This window comes from Mixophyes fleayi, chromosome 3 (assembly GCF_038048845.1).
Source record: "Mixophyes fleayi isolate aMixFle1 chromosome 3, aMixFle1.hap1, whole genome shotgun sequence".
NCBI classification, from domain to species: domain Eukaryota; kingdom Metazoa; phylum Chordata; class Amphibia; order Anura; family Limnodynastidae; genus Mixophyes; species Mixophyes fleayi.
The window spans coordinates 220482293-220498674 of record NC_134404.1 but is presented as its reverse complement, the minus strand read 5'-3'; the positions used below and the strand labels follow the sequence as shown (position 1 = coordinate 220498674).

The 16382-nt window shown below is 38.6% G+C and overlaps 1 protein-coding gene across 3 annotated transcripts in view; it reads right to left on the bottom strand.

Moving 5' to 3' along the window:
* Positions 1-16382, bottom strand: part of NHSL1 (NHS like 1) — a 214364-nt gene that overhangs the window by 79087 nt on the left and 118895 nt on the right. The window contains exon 1 of one of the 3 annotated variants that reach the window (XM_075203131.1): positions 1991-2245. The exons of the other annotated variants lie outside the window; for them this stretch is intronic. Within the exon in view, the coding sequence (XP_075059232.1) occupies positions 1991-2006 (16 nt within the window). The 5' untranslated portion in view covers positions 2007-2245. Of the gene's footprint in view, positions 1-1990; positions 2246-16382 lie in introns of those variants that run through there. 3 annotated transcript variants of the gene reach the window in all.

Sequence of the window (16382 nt, the reverse complement as noted above, 5' to 3'; positions counted from 1 at the left end):
GTGAGATCAGTGGGTAAGAGTACGGAATAGAGAAAACTATGTTATGTATAGTAGCCTGAGATATATATATATATATATATATATATATATATATATTTATATTATATATATGTGTAACTAGCTGAAGTACCTGGTGTTGCCCGGGTTTAAGTTATTAAGTTATCAATGAGTTGGCTGCAATTGTCAACCTTACAGCAGCTTTGTAGCTCTTCAAACACACTTATGAGTTGGCTGCCCAGTGTCGCTTTTGTTTTTATATTATATATCCTCCAAATCCAACCAGTGGAAGGTCCAGAACAGGCTCCCCAGGCCAAAGTATACGCCAACGAAGGTCTGACTGGGACCCTAATGCCCCCAACACCTGGGCAGGATCTGACCGGACCACTTTGCATTGGTTTCATCCCAATTGGTGCAAGGGTGTCTGAATGCAGGCTCAGAACAGGCTCCCCGGGACCCTAACCCCCTAAAACCAGACCAGCATCTAACTGGACCACCTTGCATTGGTTTCATAACAAATCATTGCAGGGGTGTCTGAATACATAACCAGACAGACCAACAAATAAACAGACCAATGAATTTTATATATAAGATTTTTACTCTAATAATAGTTTATTTAAAGCACCATTCTAAAGATATGGCCTCCAAACCTTTGCAGTCCTGCTACATAAACACTTGAACAATAGCAAGTTCATGAGAAGCCTATCAGTGCTCTTCTAACTGTCACTTACAGAACAGAAAAACAGATTCCAAGCTACATCTAACCTCTTATGAGATTTCCTTAGGGTAGGAATTTAATTAGTCATGCAGACGCAACTTACAAAACTTCTTGACTTCTAAGCTGCAAACATCTGGATTTATTTGCTGTCAGCTGTTTTGCAAGACATGAAACCAATCCTATGCTACATTCCTTTCTCCATTTTTTAGTTTAACCCCAAAACACTAAAATACATTTTTATGGCAGCAAGTCTTTTTTTTTTTTATGTAAATGTCACTGATTTTATATATGAGCTTTCTAGAGACCCACCCTGCACTGAAATAATGGCACATAAAGAACACATGCTACATATGTTCCAGAACATTATACTATATTACTAATATTAATAACATTTATTTATGTCTGTGCAGAAAGTTTTGTCAAACATTCCAGCAACAATTTAGGCCATAGAAACTCCATATAATGGATCTGGGAACGCCTTGAAAGTAACGTTCAAATCTCATTTTGGTACAGATACAGTTCATTAATAACTTGACAGCTTTGTCAGGTAAGGGCTGCCAAATTTTAGCCTGGGGTCAAGACATGACTCAGCAGCCTATTTTAAAGGAAAAAAATGCAGGTGGGCCAGTGACCCAGCCCAAGGAAGACTGCTATGGGACCGGCCCGGGGGGCAGATACCCCCTGCACCCCAGCTTTGTTATTTGCACATTGTCAAAGAACCAGTTCTACAATACACAATTTTCAGACTACATCTAAGTGTCCCCAAACCCATGTCCAGAAGACGCAGCAAAGCAGCATGGTTATCTAAGCTATCCAATGCAATCTACATAATACAATCTATTGTCTGACCATGAAACAGGAGCATCAGTCCATACAAGCTGGTACACCCTAAAACACTGCCTGGACCGAATATATTTTCCAAGATTATCAAAACCAAATTTAAACAGATCCGCAGTGTGGGTTACAAGTAGATATTAACCCTTAATTTGCAGTAGTGACAGCAAAACCCAGCAATGCAATAAAGAGCTCCTCTGGCAATAATAGTGAAAAGTTATAGTTTTATCAGAAATAAGCAACATTCATGGCAATAAAAAGACGTGGCAGCTAATCCATTTTTAAGCAAGAACAATGAGGACAATGGAAGTCCATGCTGTAGTCAGGCTGTCTGAAAGTTTGTCTCAAAGCATGACTGGTTTGGAATCAAAAACTACAAACAAAAGAAAAACCCTTCCCCTCTCCAATGGACAGTATCAAAGCAAAACAAGAGCACCTCACCTTTCAGACAAAACATTCTGTGTCCATTCCATGTAGTGCTGGGGAAGCGGGGAGCTCTCCAAGTAGACAGATCTGCACTAAATACAGCTGTTTCCTAGCTCCCTTCATTCAGCATGCACACACTGACACACACACACACACAAAACTGTGGCACCACTCCAGCTCGTGCTGTGAAAGGAAGCTGCCATCCAATCCTATGTTATCCGAGCCAGCCGTATGGCCTGTAACCCTTAGCTCTCCTCTCCAGCTGACTCCCCACCATTCCAAAAATAATAGCAAAGGAGAGAGAGAGAGAAAAAAAAAAAAAAGATGGGAAAAAAGTTCCTGTCTCTCTGTGATCAGTGATAGCACCAGCGCATGTCCAATCTTATCTGTCAGCATTTTTTACTGTTGTGTGCACAGGGCTTAGGGACGTCAAATGGGCAAAGGCTGGGTCGGCAGATAACTCTTAATCCAACTCAACTGTTTGTTGTGAAACACTAACGCAGCTCTTTGTGGATCATGCATTTTGTTTTCTTGTTCTGGAATGCCTGGTTTGTTATCCACCCCGCCTCATCACCCAGCACATTTTTGGCACGGTGCTATTTTTTAATATGTACTAGCATTAAAATGTTTGCTGATGAGTAGAGCTTTATGTAAACTCTGGAAAATGCATTACATGCCTTGCTATCCTTTCTGCAGGTATAGCAGATTTTATTTTGAGATTAAAATTTTTGCCAATTGTCAAAATAGAAGAGAACTCCTGTTTCTGGTAACTTTGCACCTCAGATCCCTCATGCCCCCAATTAGCAGTCACAGAGGCCCCTCAACCTGCCAATCTGGAGGTATTCTCCCCCACGTGCTCCCCACTCACTGTATTCTCAAGGTCACAATTCCCAAAGACTCGTGTATTAGAAAGGAAAAGGCAAGGTATTGGGCCTTAGCTGACTGGATAAGCCATGGTGGCAGGACAAGCTGTGTTAGGACTTGTCTTGTCCAATCCCCTGCTATTCAATGTTCTGATTAGTCCTGCCCACTCCAGTCTCCAAACCAGCCCCTATTTAATGACATTTGAGAGTTGTAATTTTACTAGTATGGATCAGTGTTTTATTAGACCGTAACATATACTGATGAATACTGTAATCCTAACCTGTTACTATTAATTTCCTGGTGACTTGGTGCTATACACTCCAGGGGGTAAATCTACCCCCAGATCAGCTGGGACACTCAGCCACATGGCTTGGCAATCACTAGGTTATAGACCACATAAACATCACTTCTGCTTCCATTACCAGAATTAAAGTTGAGATTGTGTAAATTCCCTTATGAATAACTCAAGCAATTAAACATATTTGAAAAATATGCAGAAATAAGGCAGATTTAAGTTTGCTTCACTGTCTATAAGACCTAACTGTGAATTTAGGGATTATATAATGAACAGGTGCCACCACCCAACACAGAACATTGATTCAATAATCACACAAAAGTAAACACTCATACCTGACTGTAGTAAAGAAGGATATAATTCCTATCAATTGCCCTGGTAAACAATTTACATATGTGTCTGTCAATCTGACTCCTTGCATCTATTTACCACTGGATTCCTACATTGCTGGAATAGCTTACCCTGTTTAGTCACGACATCCAAGCATAAAGAGAATGAAATGTATTTACAGAGATAACGCGCATGACGGCATAATAACGTACCAGAACAATGTTAGAGACAAACAACCCACAAACTCTGCAAAAACTTCTATGACATGTACACTTACACTTAAAATGGGAAGCATTTGGGGAAATGGAATACTAGCTGAGAGAACGCGGAGCAGCAGCACACAGTGTTGGCAGTGGCTGCAAAGGCAAACAAAATCCTAATCTGTCTATAAGTCACTGGTTACAACGCATCTTGATTATGTGATATAGTATCTGAGAGCATTGCAATGTTCTTCTCCCCTATTAAGCTAAACTGTTAAGCTAGGTACATATTACAGGTTTTTCATCCAATTATGGTGCCAATCACACGATTCAGTTTGATCAGATACTGAATTAGTGTGTACGCGCCACAATCACATTTTATTGCACATTGTATGGTTTGATTTGGATTTATAAAACGGACTAAAAATCACTTTCAATGATGGAACGATGTCGGGCAAATGTGGAAGTGTGTACGTACTCACGACCAGCAGTATAGACAGATTTCTATAAAGTGTGCAGAGTCACAATCTTTTCAGCAGATGGTTGAGAGTTGAAGAGCACAGATTTGAACGTAAATTGTGTAAGTGTGCACACATAAATCTGCATTCTCATCAGCACTTTCAGTCGTTGGTAAAACCGTTACAGAAATCTCACCTGCAGTAATTTTGTGTACCCAGCTCTACACTGTGGATTTTATTTTGCCATCCTCTGGATCAACACAATTAGAATTTAAGATAAGTTGGATTTTATGGACCTAGGTCTGTCTTTTCTCAACGCTACTAATCTAGTAACTATATAACTTTCCTGCCGAGTTGCTAAACAGCAATTACCTAGTGATTAATATGAAACTAGAGCACCTAGTTTATGGAGCAAGAACATGATTATAATTTCATTAACATAGCAAGCAGGACAAGAGGCATTATTATTATTATGGTTAGCTATGAAACACAGAATGTATACTTAGTCATATACTTAGCTTATACTTAATTTGCAATAAATAATTCTTGAATTGTAAAACATTAATTATATTAATATATTATGCCATAAAGTTCTTCTCTCTGTAAAGTCATTTAATTCTTACTACCGAGCGACAAATGCTATTGGTGCAACCGAGTTTAGCCCAAAAAAGCTTGGAAGGAATATGATACCTTATATAATGACATGAACACAGCTGAGCACCTGCTGTCCACTTGCCCAGAAATGTGAAACCTCTGTTCCCCACATACCAGAATGGAAACACTGCAAGAAATTGTCACTGTATTTGCTTTCTTCAATACATTATTTAATGGATAGCTCTTGTGGCAAATTGCAACAGAACAGCATAGGAAACACATCTATTTTATATTTTTGTTTCTAAGAAAAAGACTTCTGCATGAACGAAAAATGCAGTACGCTAAAAGGTGCCACACTGTGATTACACAGAAGCAGGAACTAATGTTCCACAGACACTAAGGAACATTGGGAATGTCACATTATAACTGAGTTACCTTGGGGAAAAAGGTATCAAGAAAATGTAATCAACTATTTTCACGATTTATTAAAAAAAACCTAAAAAAACTACTTGATTACATAAGTATTCACTCATTCACCTAAGATTAACTTATGTACAATTAAAATGTTTCAGTTGATTTAAAAATAAACAATGATACCTGACTATAGTAAGGAAAGATATAATTCCTATCAATTGCACTTGTAACCAATTTACATATGTGTCTGTCAATCTGACTCCTTGCATCCATTTACCAAGTCCACTGGATTCCTACATTGCTGGAATAGCTTACCCTGTTTAGTCACAACATTCAAGCATAAAGAGAATGAAATGTATTTAAAGAGATAACGCGCATGATGGAATAATAACGTACCAGAACAATGTTAGAGACAAACAACCCACCCATAGTGCATTTAAAAAGAAAGAGTTTCATTATGAAGATAAGAGAAAATTCGAAGCAAATCCAAAAATATGTTATTGAAGGCCACAGAGTTACAGTTTTCTGTGGTAGAAATACTGGGAGTGTCCATGTGATATCAAGAGCCAGTAAATTAACAAATTCAAGATTCATAGGAGAAAAACATTGTTGAAAACTGACTTGAAAGCTCACCTAGAGCTTGCCAGAAAGCATAGGGGGAGACCAACATACCAAGTGGAGGAAGGTTTGTATGGTCTGATAAGATCAAAGCTTAACTTTTTGGTAGGTGTTATGTTTGGCGCAAGCCTAACATTGTGCATCATCCAAGGACACTGCTACTGTAAAGCATAACTGTGAGAGCCTAATTCTATGGAGATGCTCCTGTGCTTCATGGATTGGAAAATTGTCAATATAGAGGGTAAAATCATCACCATCAACATTTATTTATATAGCAACAGCAAATTCAATAGAGCTTTACAATTGAGCGCAAACAGTAATAAAACAATACTGGGTAATACAGAGAGGTAAGAGGGCTCTGCTCGCAAGCTTACAATCTATGGAAATGAATAGCGGAAGATATAGAGAAATATTGGAGAGAAACCTGCTGCAGTATGCAATAGATTTAAGTGGGATAAGACTTATATTCCATCATGACAATATCCCTAAATACAGACAAAGTGATTCCCTGGAGTGGCCCAGTTAATGCACAGACCTTAATCCCATCTGTGGAATGATTTGAAACTTGCTGTTCCCCAACGGACCCCATCCCACCTCATGGAGTTTTAACAATATTGTAAAGAAGAATGGGTGAAAATTGCAATGTCTATATTTGCAAGACTGGTAGAAACATCAAAATAGACCATACTTACCTACTTTTGAAGGCAGCTGTCCGGGAGGCGGTCCATTGAGGGGGGCGTGGCCACGCATGGTGCCCCGTTAGACTCCGCCCCTGTCAATTTTAGACAATTCTAGCCAGTCGCAACAGGGGGCGGGGCCACGGCGGCGCATTTAGCCCCGTCCCCACCATCTACAACAACGGGGACAGCTGGATCCGGGATTTTTGCCTGCTCTCTCTGGAGTCCGGGAGAACTCCCAAAAATTTGGGAGTCTCCCGGACATTCTGGGAGAGTAGGCAACAATGAAATAGACTCAAAACTCTAATTGAAGAAACTTCTAAAGTGGTAGTATGTTGAACGGTCACATTCTTTACTGTTTCTGCCCTGCAAACTTTTCCAGAATATCCGCCAACCTGCAAAATTAGGTAGATTACTTTGATGAAGGTATTTTAGATTGTTGTACATCTTTCAAAGCGCTTGGCAGACAGATAGTTGTACTTTATTATTATTATCCTTTAATTATATAGCACTAATCATATTACACAGCGCTATACCGAAAACTTGCACACATAAAGAAGCATAGCAGGTCTAGTAACATCACGGTTTGTAAATAAACTTATAATATTATTTTGTACCTAACATAGAGCATCTCTGTTCAGTGAACACTAATGTAGTCACACAGCAGCACTGTGTCGCGCTGGTATCCTATGCAGATCTTACTGAAAAAGAAGGTTGTTAATAAAAGCTACAATATCTTAATAAATTGAAGTAATCTGAAAATGAACAACCCCCAGATTGGCTCAAATATTTATATCAAGTTGCAAATATGGTTCATGTAATGTTTCTTGCTTGATATAAAAATATATTTCACAAATGATACACCCACTTTACCCAGCCAAACTATAACATATGTTTATTAAACAACAGTAGCGAAAAACAGGAATATACCACTGAGAACAAAGTAAAATGATGTAGGCGCATCTAAGAGAAAAACACAAAACAATTCTGAAAAAGTAATAAAATGTTCCAAAGGATGAATGAGGACATTGAAGTAGAGTGCATCCAGGGGCTAAGACTGCAGACATTTCCTGCTGGCTGTGCGTTCATGCGCCACCTGCTACATGGCCACAGGGTTCTAACAAAGACAGAGCTCCAGGAACTGGCCAGACAGAGGAGACTAGCTGGAATCTCTTATAGGTAAAAATCACATGGTAAAAGCATTTACTTACAATTAAAATTCAACAAAGCCATTATTGAAATATTTATTTTCCATACATTAACGCACCGAGGGCAAAGATATCCTTAAGGATCCCTATTCAGCTTTTGATAAAGTGTTAACCTACAACTATTTCTCAAAGGTACATAATTTCAAGCTTTGTCTCAAGTATCAATATTTCCAATGGTTTATATAATACTGTGTGAACATTACATACAATTATGGTTTAGGGGGCATGATAAGAACTCCGTTAGGACTTTAAAGGATCTCATGTAAAACGTGTAGGGTGTGTGCATCAGAAATTACATTGGTATTGCAGTGGTGTGCCTATATCAGTGCTGGTGTGCCTGTGTCAGTGCTGGTGTGCCTGTGTCAGTGCTAGTGTGCCTGTGTCAGTGCTGGTGTGCCCATGTCAGTGCTGGTGTATCAGTGCTTGTGTGCATGTATCAGTGCTGGTGTGCCTATGTCAGTGCACACTACACTTCCTTCTCAGAATATGCGGCTTGACCTCCCTACACTGTGAGGAGGAGGACAAGTGACATGGAAGTCAGCTGTCCTCATTCTGCCTTATTTTCTGCTTATTACAAAGCAGTGATAAATAATGGGAGTAACTGGCTGGGGGCCGCTTGAGAAGGCTTGGCGAGCCACATGTTGCCCACCGCTGGCCTATATGGTCCCCCCAGCGCATTCGAAAGTGCACACCTAAGAGGCACTTCCGCAATCTAGGAGTTTGTCTTGGTTATATTTACAAAACTGCAGGTTTGAAAAAGTGGAGATGTTGCCTATAGCAACCAGATTCCAGCTATCATTTATTTAGTATATTCTCCAATATGACAGCTAGTATCTGATTGGTTGCTATAAGCAACATCTCCACTTTTTCAAGCCCACAGCTTAGTAAATATATCCCACAATGTACGAAGTGCATACATCACATCAAAATTCAACCTATTTCCTTAAATAAAACGTACCTGTTTTTTTCCCTCCTAAAATACATAATTTATGGTTTAAATTAACAATGTGAGGGAGGTTATATTGGGACTGTCTTTATCACTTGTTGCACTGAATGTTCTTTATAATACACCTAGTAATGTGTTTACCACTGAAGCACATTGTAAATAACGCCTCTAAAAAGGAGGTCTTCTCTCCACCCCATTATTACATTTCAATAATATTTTCCTCTGCAAAACTAGCTGTTGCACTGCTCAGCAAACACTCACACTGATGTTTTATTATAATATAAACATTGTGGTGACATTGATAAATGCCTTATTTGATGGAGCACAGTATCTTTATTCCAGAGATGTCCATCTTGCTGTTTAGGTGTCATAGCTTACAATACTTGCAATGTTACCTTGTACTGCTTTTTTGTTTTATGTGGCTAACAAATTGTTTAACATCTTTTAACAAATAAATGAACCTGCAGAGATTTACTAGTCACTGGTAGACTAATGTCCAGCAGCAGAAGTGAGGATTATTATTTGAACTCAGCAGGAGCATTGGCAAGTGAAGCATGACTGGTTTAAGGTTAATGATATAGGAACAGATTAGATGAATATTGTGTTTATAATGACTTGGATAAAGATGGAAGGAAGCCGGCATGCTCAATTCATTTAAAGCTAAATGCTAAAATATACCAATCTACAACGGATGCTACAAATAATATCTAAAAACAAAAAAATATAAATCTGTTTAGAGAACAATTTGGCTATAGAAGCTCACATACATGTAATGTAACAGTGACCAAGAGGATCTGCATTACATAACCGCCACCAATGGGCCCTGTATTATGTAATGGTCACCTATGGGCTTTTTATTGTATAGCAATCACCAATATGTTACACATTTATAGTGAGCGTCAAGAGGCACTGTGCAGTGTATAGCTTTATAGCATACTGGTTATTAGAATGGCATAGTAAACTAAGCAGGTTGGCATTTGGCAAAAAAGCTATTTTTTCATATATTTCTATGCTATGTAAAACTACACCCATAGCATGTCAAACATGCCAACACTTTCTCGTTGACATACTAAGATACTGCATTATACGGGAGGCATAGTTTAAAATGTTCACTAAATTTATGCCTTGTTATCCGTGAACATCATGGAAGGACACTCTGTGCCTGAGTCATTAAGGAGAGCAAAGCATAAAAAAGGATTAACTTTGCACCTGGGCAAAACCTTGCAACATTGGTGGGGGGAGGTAAATGTAAAATGTGGGAACATATTTATAGTTGGGGTATGGCATGTCCTAGATCAACTTTAAATTTCAGTGTAAAAATAAAGCTATCAAGTATTTGTGTGCTACATGTAAAAGCAGACAGTATTTAAATTACGTGCAAAATAATAAACTAATTTACACCCCTTGCATTGCAACATGGTTTGTCCTGGAGAACATTTTCTCCTTTTTATGCCATACCCCAACTATAAATATGTTCCCACATTTTACATTTACCTCCCCCCACCAACGCTGCAAGGTTTTGCCCAGGTGCAAAGTTAATCCTCTTTTATGCTTTGCTCTCCTTAATGACTCAGGCCCTCTGAGTCTACCATGGATGGTAAGAGTGTGTTATACAGCTTGCGTTCAGCTATGCAACTAGGTTTTGTAAACAAAAAAAAAGTCTTGTCGAGATATAGGACCTTTTACCTATACATTGGTGCAGAGGTGGATCCAGGGGGACGATCGGGGCGATCCCCCCCCAGCAGGAGCTTGCTGCCGGCGGCTGCACACTATGTGCAGGCCCGTTCGGCAGAGACAGGCTGGCTGCTCTGATTGTGAAACACAATCAGAGCAGCCGGGCAGCACACTGTCCCTGCCTGTCTCTGACAAACAGACCTGCACATAGTGTGCAGCCGCAGGCAGCCTTTGGTGTCAAAAAGGGGGTGGGGACTAAATCGCCCACCCCCCCCCCCCCCCTAAATCGCCCCCTCTGCAATTACTTTCTAGATCCGCCCCTGCATTGGTGAATATTACATGATCCTTTCATAAAGTGGGAAAAGGACCAATACACTCTAAGGGCCTGAGTCATTAAGGAGAGCAAAGCATAAAAAAGGCACTTTGCATCTGGGCAAAACCATGTTGCATTGGAGGGGGAGGTAAATTTAAAATGTGGGGATGTATAGTACATGTCCTAGACCAACTTTAAATTTTAGTGTAAAAAAAAGCTATCAAGTATTTTTGTGCTAGATGAAAAAACAGCCAGTATTTAACTTATATGCAAAATAATAAACTAAACATGGTTTGTTCTAGAGAACATTTACTCCTTTCTTTTCTCTTACTTTTCTAAGGGCCTGAGTCATTCAGGCAAGTAAGGCAAAAAAAAGAAGTACCGCACTTCCCCATGTATAAGACGCACCTTTTTCCCAAAAATTTTGGGTCTAAAAACTGGGTGCGTCTTATACAGTGGTAGATCAAGATTACTGTGGCTCAATAAACACAAATCAATGTTGGTGACTGTATAAATCATGTGAAAAAATTGAGGATAATGTATTTTGCAGAGTAATTGTGCAGCGGGTACTACAGAGAGGAGAGATGGAGTTCTAACCCTATTGCTAATTCTGCCGGATGTGGTGCGTGAACCATTTCTGCATTTGGCGTTTTGTCCATTCAGGACTTTGTCAAAGTCCTGATTGGGCATCCGGTCATCACGAAGAGGACGGTAAGCGACTTTCCAGCATCGGGATCAGAATGGACAGAAGAAAGAAGACTTTACCGGACAGAGAAAGCATAGGAGCATATAAGGGTAAGGCAGAATTAGCAACAGGGTTAGAACTCTGTCTCTCCTCTCTGTAGTACCCGCTGCACAATTAGTCTGCAAAAAACATTATCCTCAATTTTTTCACATGATTTATACAGGTGCGTCTTATACATGGGAGCGTCTTATACATGTGGAAATACGGTAAGTGTTCTCTGGGACAAACCATGTTACATATAGCTTTATTTTTACACGGAAATGTAAAGTTGATCTAAGACATGTCCTACCCAAACTATAAATCTGTCCCCTCATTTTAAGTTTACCTCCCCCTCCAATGCAACATGGTTTTGCCCAGATGCAAAGTTACTCCTTTTTTATGTTTTGCTCTCCTTAATGACTCAGGCCCTAAGACCTGTAATGTTCAGTAATGGCCAAAATAGTAAAACACATTGTTAAGTGTTAACCTGACATTCTACTGCAGCTCTGTTAAAACATAAAATATATTTTTCCCACAGCATTAAACATAACTCCCAATACGAGGGCTTTGTCCCACCATTCCGATCAGGACAGCTATATCCTGCAGGTTAGGATCTCCTGTTTACTATGCAGAGCAGCGGTGAACAGGTGCCATGGGAGGAGGAAGGGGAAAAGGGGCAACCTAACACACTTCAAAAGTCCTATGCATAACCCCCTTATGATATGGCCATAACCCCGTCTCGATTACCAGAGTTCTAAAGTTATGCAATAAAGGCAACTGAAGCTCCTCCCATATTTTACAGTTTCCTAATGGGATCTGATGCAAGCCAAAGAGCTAAGTCTGAAGACATTTGACTTGAGGTGGCATCACTGGTCCTGTCCGTGTATGAATTCACCTATTTACACAGTATATTTTTGAAAAGCAAGTGTACAAAACTGTCAGTCACTGCCTGCATAGCTAGACAAGCACCTCCCTCCTAACATGGCAATGAGCTGCAGAGGAGTGAAAGTGAGCAGGGAGGGCCCCAGTCAAAGCCCTGACTTTAATCTCACCAAGAATCTGTGTAATGATGTGAAAATTGCACTTAATTAAAACTATTAGAGGTTGAGCAATTGGGCAAAGAAAAATGGGTGAAAACTGCAGTGCCCAGATGTACAATATTGGTACGGCAAAACAATTGCAGGAAAGATGCTTTTACCAAGTATTAAAACAAGGGGTCATCAATCATTGTCTGTGTGTATTTGTAATTAAATAACAAAAACATATAGAATACTTTCTGTTGATCATTAGTAGAAATTCCTGATTGCATGATGTAAGAAAATAAAATTAGAAAAATACGACAGGTGGTGAATACTTTCTATAGACATTGTATTCAGTAGGCTATAATTGGAGGAGGAAATGGTTACAAAATATCCTTGTGGATTTGTGATGGTTTATTGAACTTGAGCTAAGTTTACTTTCTCTACCACAAACATATTCCTCCTCTGTGTAATTTTTCAAAATGATTATCTATTGTATAGAAAACATATTAGCCCCTGTTTACTGCAGTAGAACAAGTGTAGTTGTAAATTAATGTATGAGTCACCCAGAGTTTACTATACAACAGGCTACAATATGATTGCCAATGTTCACACAAAACCCATAAAAACACTTTTCAAACGAGATTACAATTTAATAATGATATTGCTCCATTTTAAAAGATTTTAAACGTCAATACATATTCCGAAATGTTATTTATCTGACTGGCAATCATAGAGTCTGCACTGGAATAACTAAAATGTAGAAGTAACAAACAATTGTTCCTCTTAGAGACAAACGCGTTTCTTTGTCACTATACATAGGCTGATCATGTAAGTACATTAAGCATGGAAACCATTACAAAGGGAAAGATTGTGAAACAGAGCTCTGATATCACTGTTATACTATTGTAAACCACCAGTATCACCATCAATATCTCCACAAGTATCAGAGGCAATATAAGCTATCTGTAAGCTATAATGAAAAAAAGACATCAGGATATACAAAAAATAGTGTCTTACCTGGTCCATTAAAGGAATTATGTAGTCCTCTCTTTTAAAAGTACATACTAACAGGATCATATATTTTGTGTGATCACTGTTCCAAGGGTCTAAAGAAATGCTGTGTGACGTCACAGGAACAGCACCAACCAATTACATACAAAGAATCTTGCTCACCCTGTTCACCAGGTAAAACAAATAACTGCTATGCATAATCTCCTCCTCTTCTGTTAACCAAACTGTGAAGGGACCACACACACACACTGCAAGTTCAGGTGTTGATATATATTGGCATTTGTCATCAATAGAAGTCTGATATCTTTGACATTTAGGGACAGGTTTGGCGCAAGGTGCCGCAATGTGTCACTGGAACAGTTTGTAGAGACACATCGCCTCAGTGTTTTTAATGAAATCTCCGGTCATTTTACTTCATGCAGCATAGATGTGAGGAGAAAATGACTGGAGTTTTGTTACCTTATTGGCTGGCAATCCAGGCGATGTCAGGTGACACCTCGTGGCCTATTGAATGTGCCCCACAAAGTCATTACTATTGTACAAATAAACGTATGGTTTCTTTCCTAAACAATACATCTTATTTTTGACTTTCATTGGCACATGTTAGCGGTTTTTATTTATTTATTTATTTTTACAAAACTTGCAGTATAATAAAGGGTAAAAATTGTGACAATGGTTAAATAGTTAGTATTATTGTTCTGAAATATTATCTATTAGTTAACATGTTTTTAATTGCCAGTACTAATGAAATATATCATACATAATTGTCAACAAAACAAGGTTTTGTGCAAACGGCATTCAATTAGCTCTGCGAGGTACACTGTACACATTAACAGCTTTTTTTAATGAAAAAATAAGTAATAGGTGACATAGATCTTCAATAAACACTAACAGGTGCAATCCAACATTGGGCATCTGTGTTCTTTTAAAAGTATCAGAAAAATGCACTGTTTACATTATGTACTAGTAACAGCATCTGGTAAAGTACATTGCTTTAAGAGAAGATGCACTTCTCACGCAAACATGCGTCTGCATTTACTGAACAAATTCCTTTCTATACTCTAATGTGAAATGGTCCAAGTATATGAAACAGAGCATTCAAAATAACATATGCCTTTACCTGTTTATCAAAACTTAAGCAAAGTAACCGTGTACAAACACTTTGGGTGTGAGACAATGGACTTTAATCCGGTCACCTCTTAGCAACCAGGAAATGCAGATCACCTTGCCTCCCTTTTACAGACAAATATGTGGTTATTTCAACAAGTGTCTATTGTTAAAGAGGCGGGATACTGGTATGTGCTGAGCTCATTGCTACGGTCTCTTGAAGGTCTTGATAGTGTACAATGAAATGTGCAATACTATTACAAGTATTACCAGGTTAAAGGGCCTCACTTTCCATTGACAATAATTTATAGTTTACTTCCTGAAACTTTAATTGAAACTAAAAATGTGCATTGTTTTTCTTTTCTTTTAAATTTAGTAAACCAGTAGCTTCTCAAACAACACTAGAAAATGTTTAATGAAGGCAGACCTCCTTCAGTAGCCAGGCAATTTGTGTGTTTTGTAAATACTCACCTAACTAGCGCAAGAAGTGTGCATGTAAAGTACAGAGAAATTCAAAGAGCAACATTTGAGACTCTAAAAATAAGTATTTATTTAATCCCTTTTCCTTTTTCATTAACAGACTTTAAAGTTTTTTTTTGCATAAGCATTCCTCTTATACAGTTGAGTGTGACCCTGCAGGTGTATGAGCCTAAGTACAGCTAAGCTTGAATGAAATGTTTTTACAATACGCTGCCTGGTTGCTACTGAACAAAGCTTGTTGAAGTGTACCGTCTCAGTTATGCATGTTATCCTCTGTAAACCAGTTATAAAGTGTTGGGTTTTGAACACTTGGAAACCAAAATATGCAAAGCAACAATTCTACTTTAATTGTTATATGTCTAAGCTATAAACGGCTTACCATTAAAAATAAAAATGTCCTTGAAATGTATCACACAGAGGTAGGCTGGCAATTGCGGCTATTTAGCTGGGACTGTAAAATAACCGTGCAATGTAAATGTAGTTGTGAAGGCCTTTTTGTTTCGGCAGAGACAGGGTTAGATAAAATAACATCAGTGATAAGAAGCAGAAGGATAGAGATAGCAGCAGTACATTGATGAAGCTGGTACTTTATAAACTTATAAACGCCCCCACATACAGTGTTGTACATTGTGCAACTTAGAATGCATATGCCTGACTCTGCTGTAAGTTGATGAAATACTAAGCAGTGCGGACCACACAACCACATCTAAATCACCATGCTTTCAATTTTCTCCATGACTCCTAAGAGTCCACAGACTCAAATTAGCAATTACAAATCAAGCCACTGAAAAACCCGAGCACTAGTAGAATATTATTCAATGACACGCCTAGCCCCAGATGTTCACCCCAGAGCAATTGATTTACAGATATGTCTAGCCTAATATTTGCATGGACACAGCTCTGTAATTCCTGTAGGGCAAGGGGAAGGATAGCAATGGTGACTAGATAATGACTGTATTTGTAAAATACACATGTAATAAAGTAAACTAATGACAGAAAGCAAACGACAAAGGCCCTCTGGTTTGCATGTTATGTATACGAGTCCTCGCTAGCTGATTTACCTGTCTTATCCAGCTATACCTGAAACATGCAATAGTATTAGCAAAGTGAGTGAGGTTTGATGCTAAAACAAGTGCCTATGGGGTCTACTTACTTATATACAACCCGTCTCTATGGGTTATATATAAGTAGATAAATAAATGTGCATTTTGCAGTTTAGAAAATCGAAAAGGAACAGTATAGTAAAACAATGTTTTGATTTGTTTTTTAATCAAGACATATGTTCCAGATCTCTCCTTCCTGAATTCTACAACAGTACGATCCTTTTTGGCACATGTTTGACTCATAAGTCATAACAGGCAGGGCCATCTTTACTCTTTGCTTTAGTTAGCAATAGTATGTCAGTGTACCTTTTATGATTATGCACCTGAATGTAAAATATTACTGCTTTATAAACATAATAATAATGTATT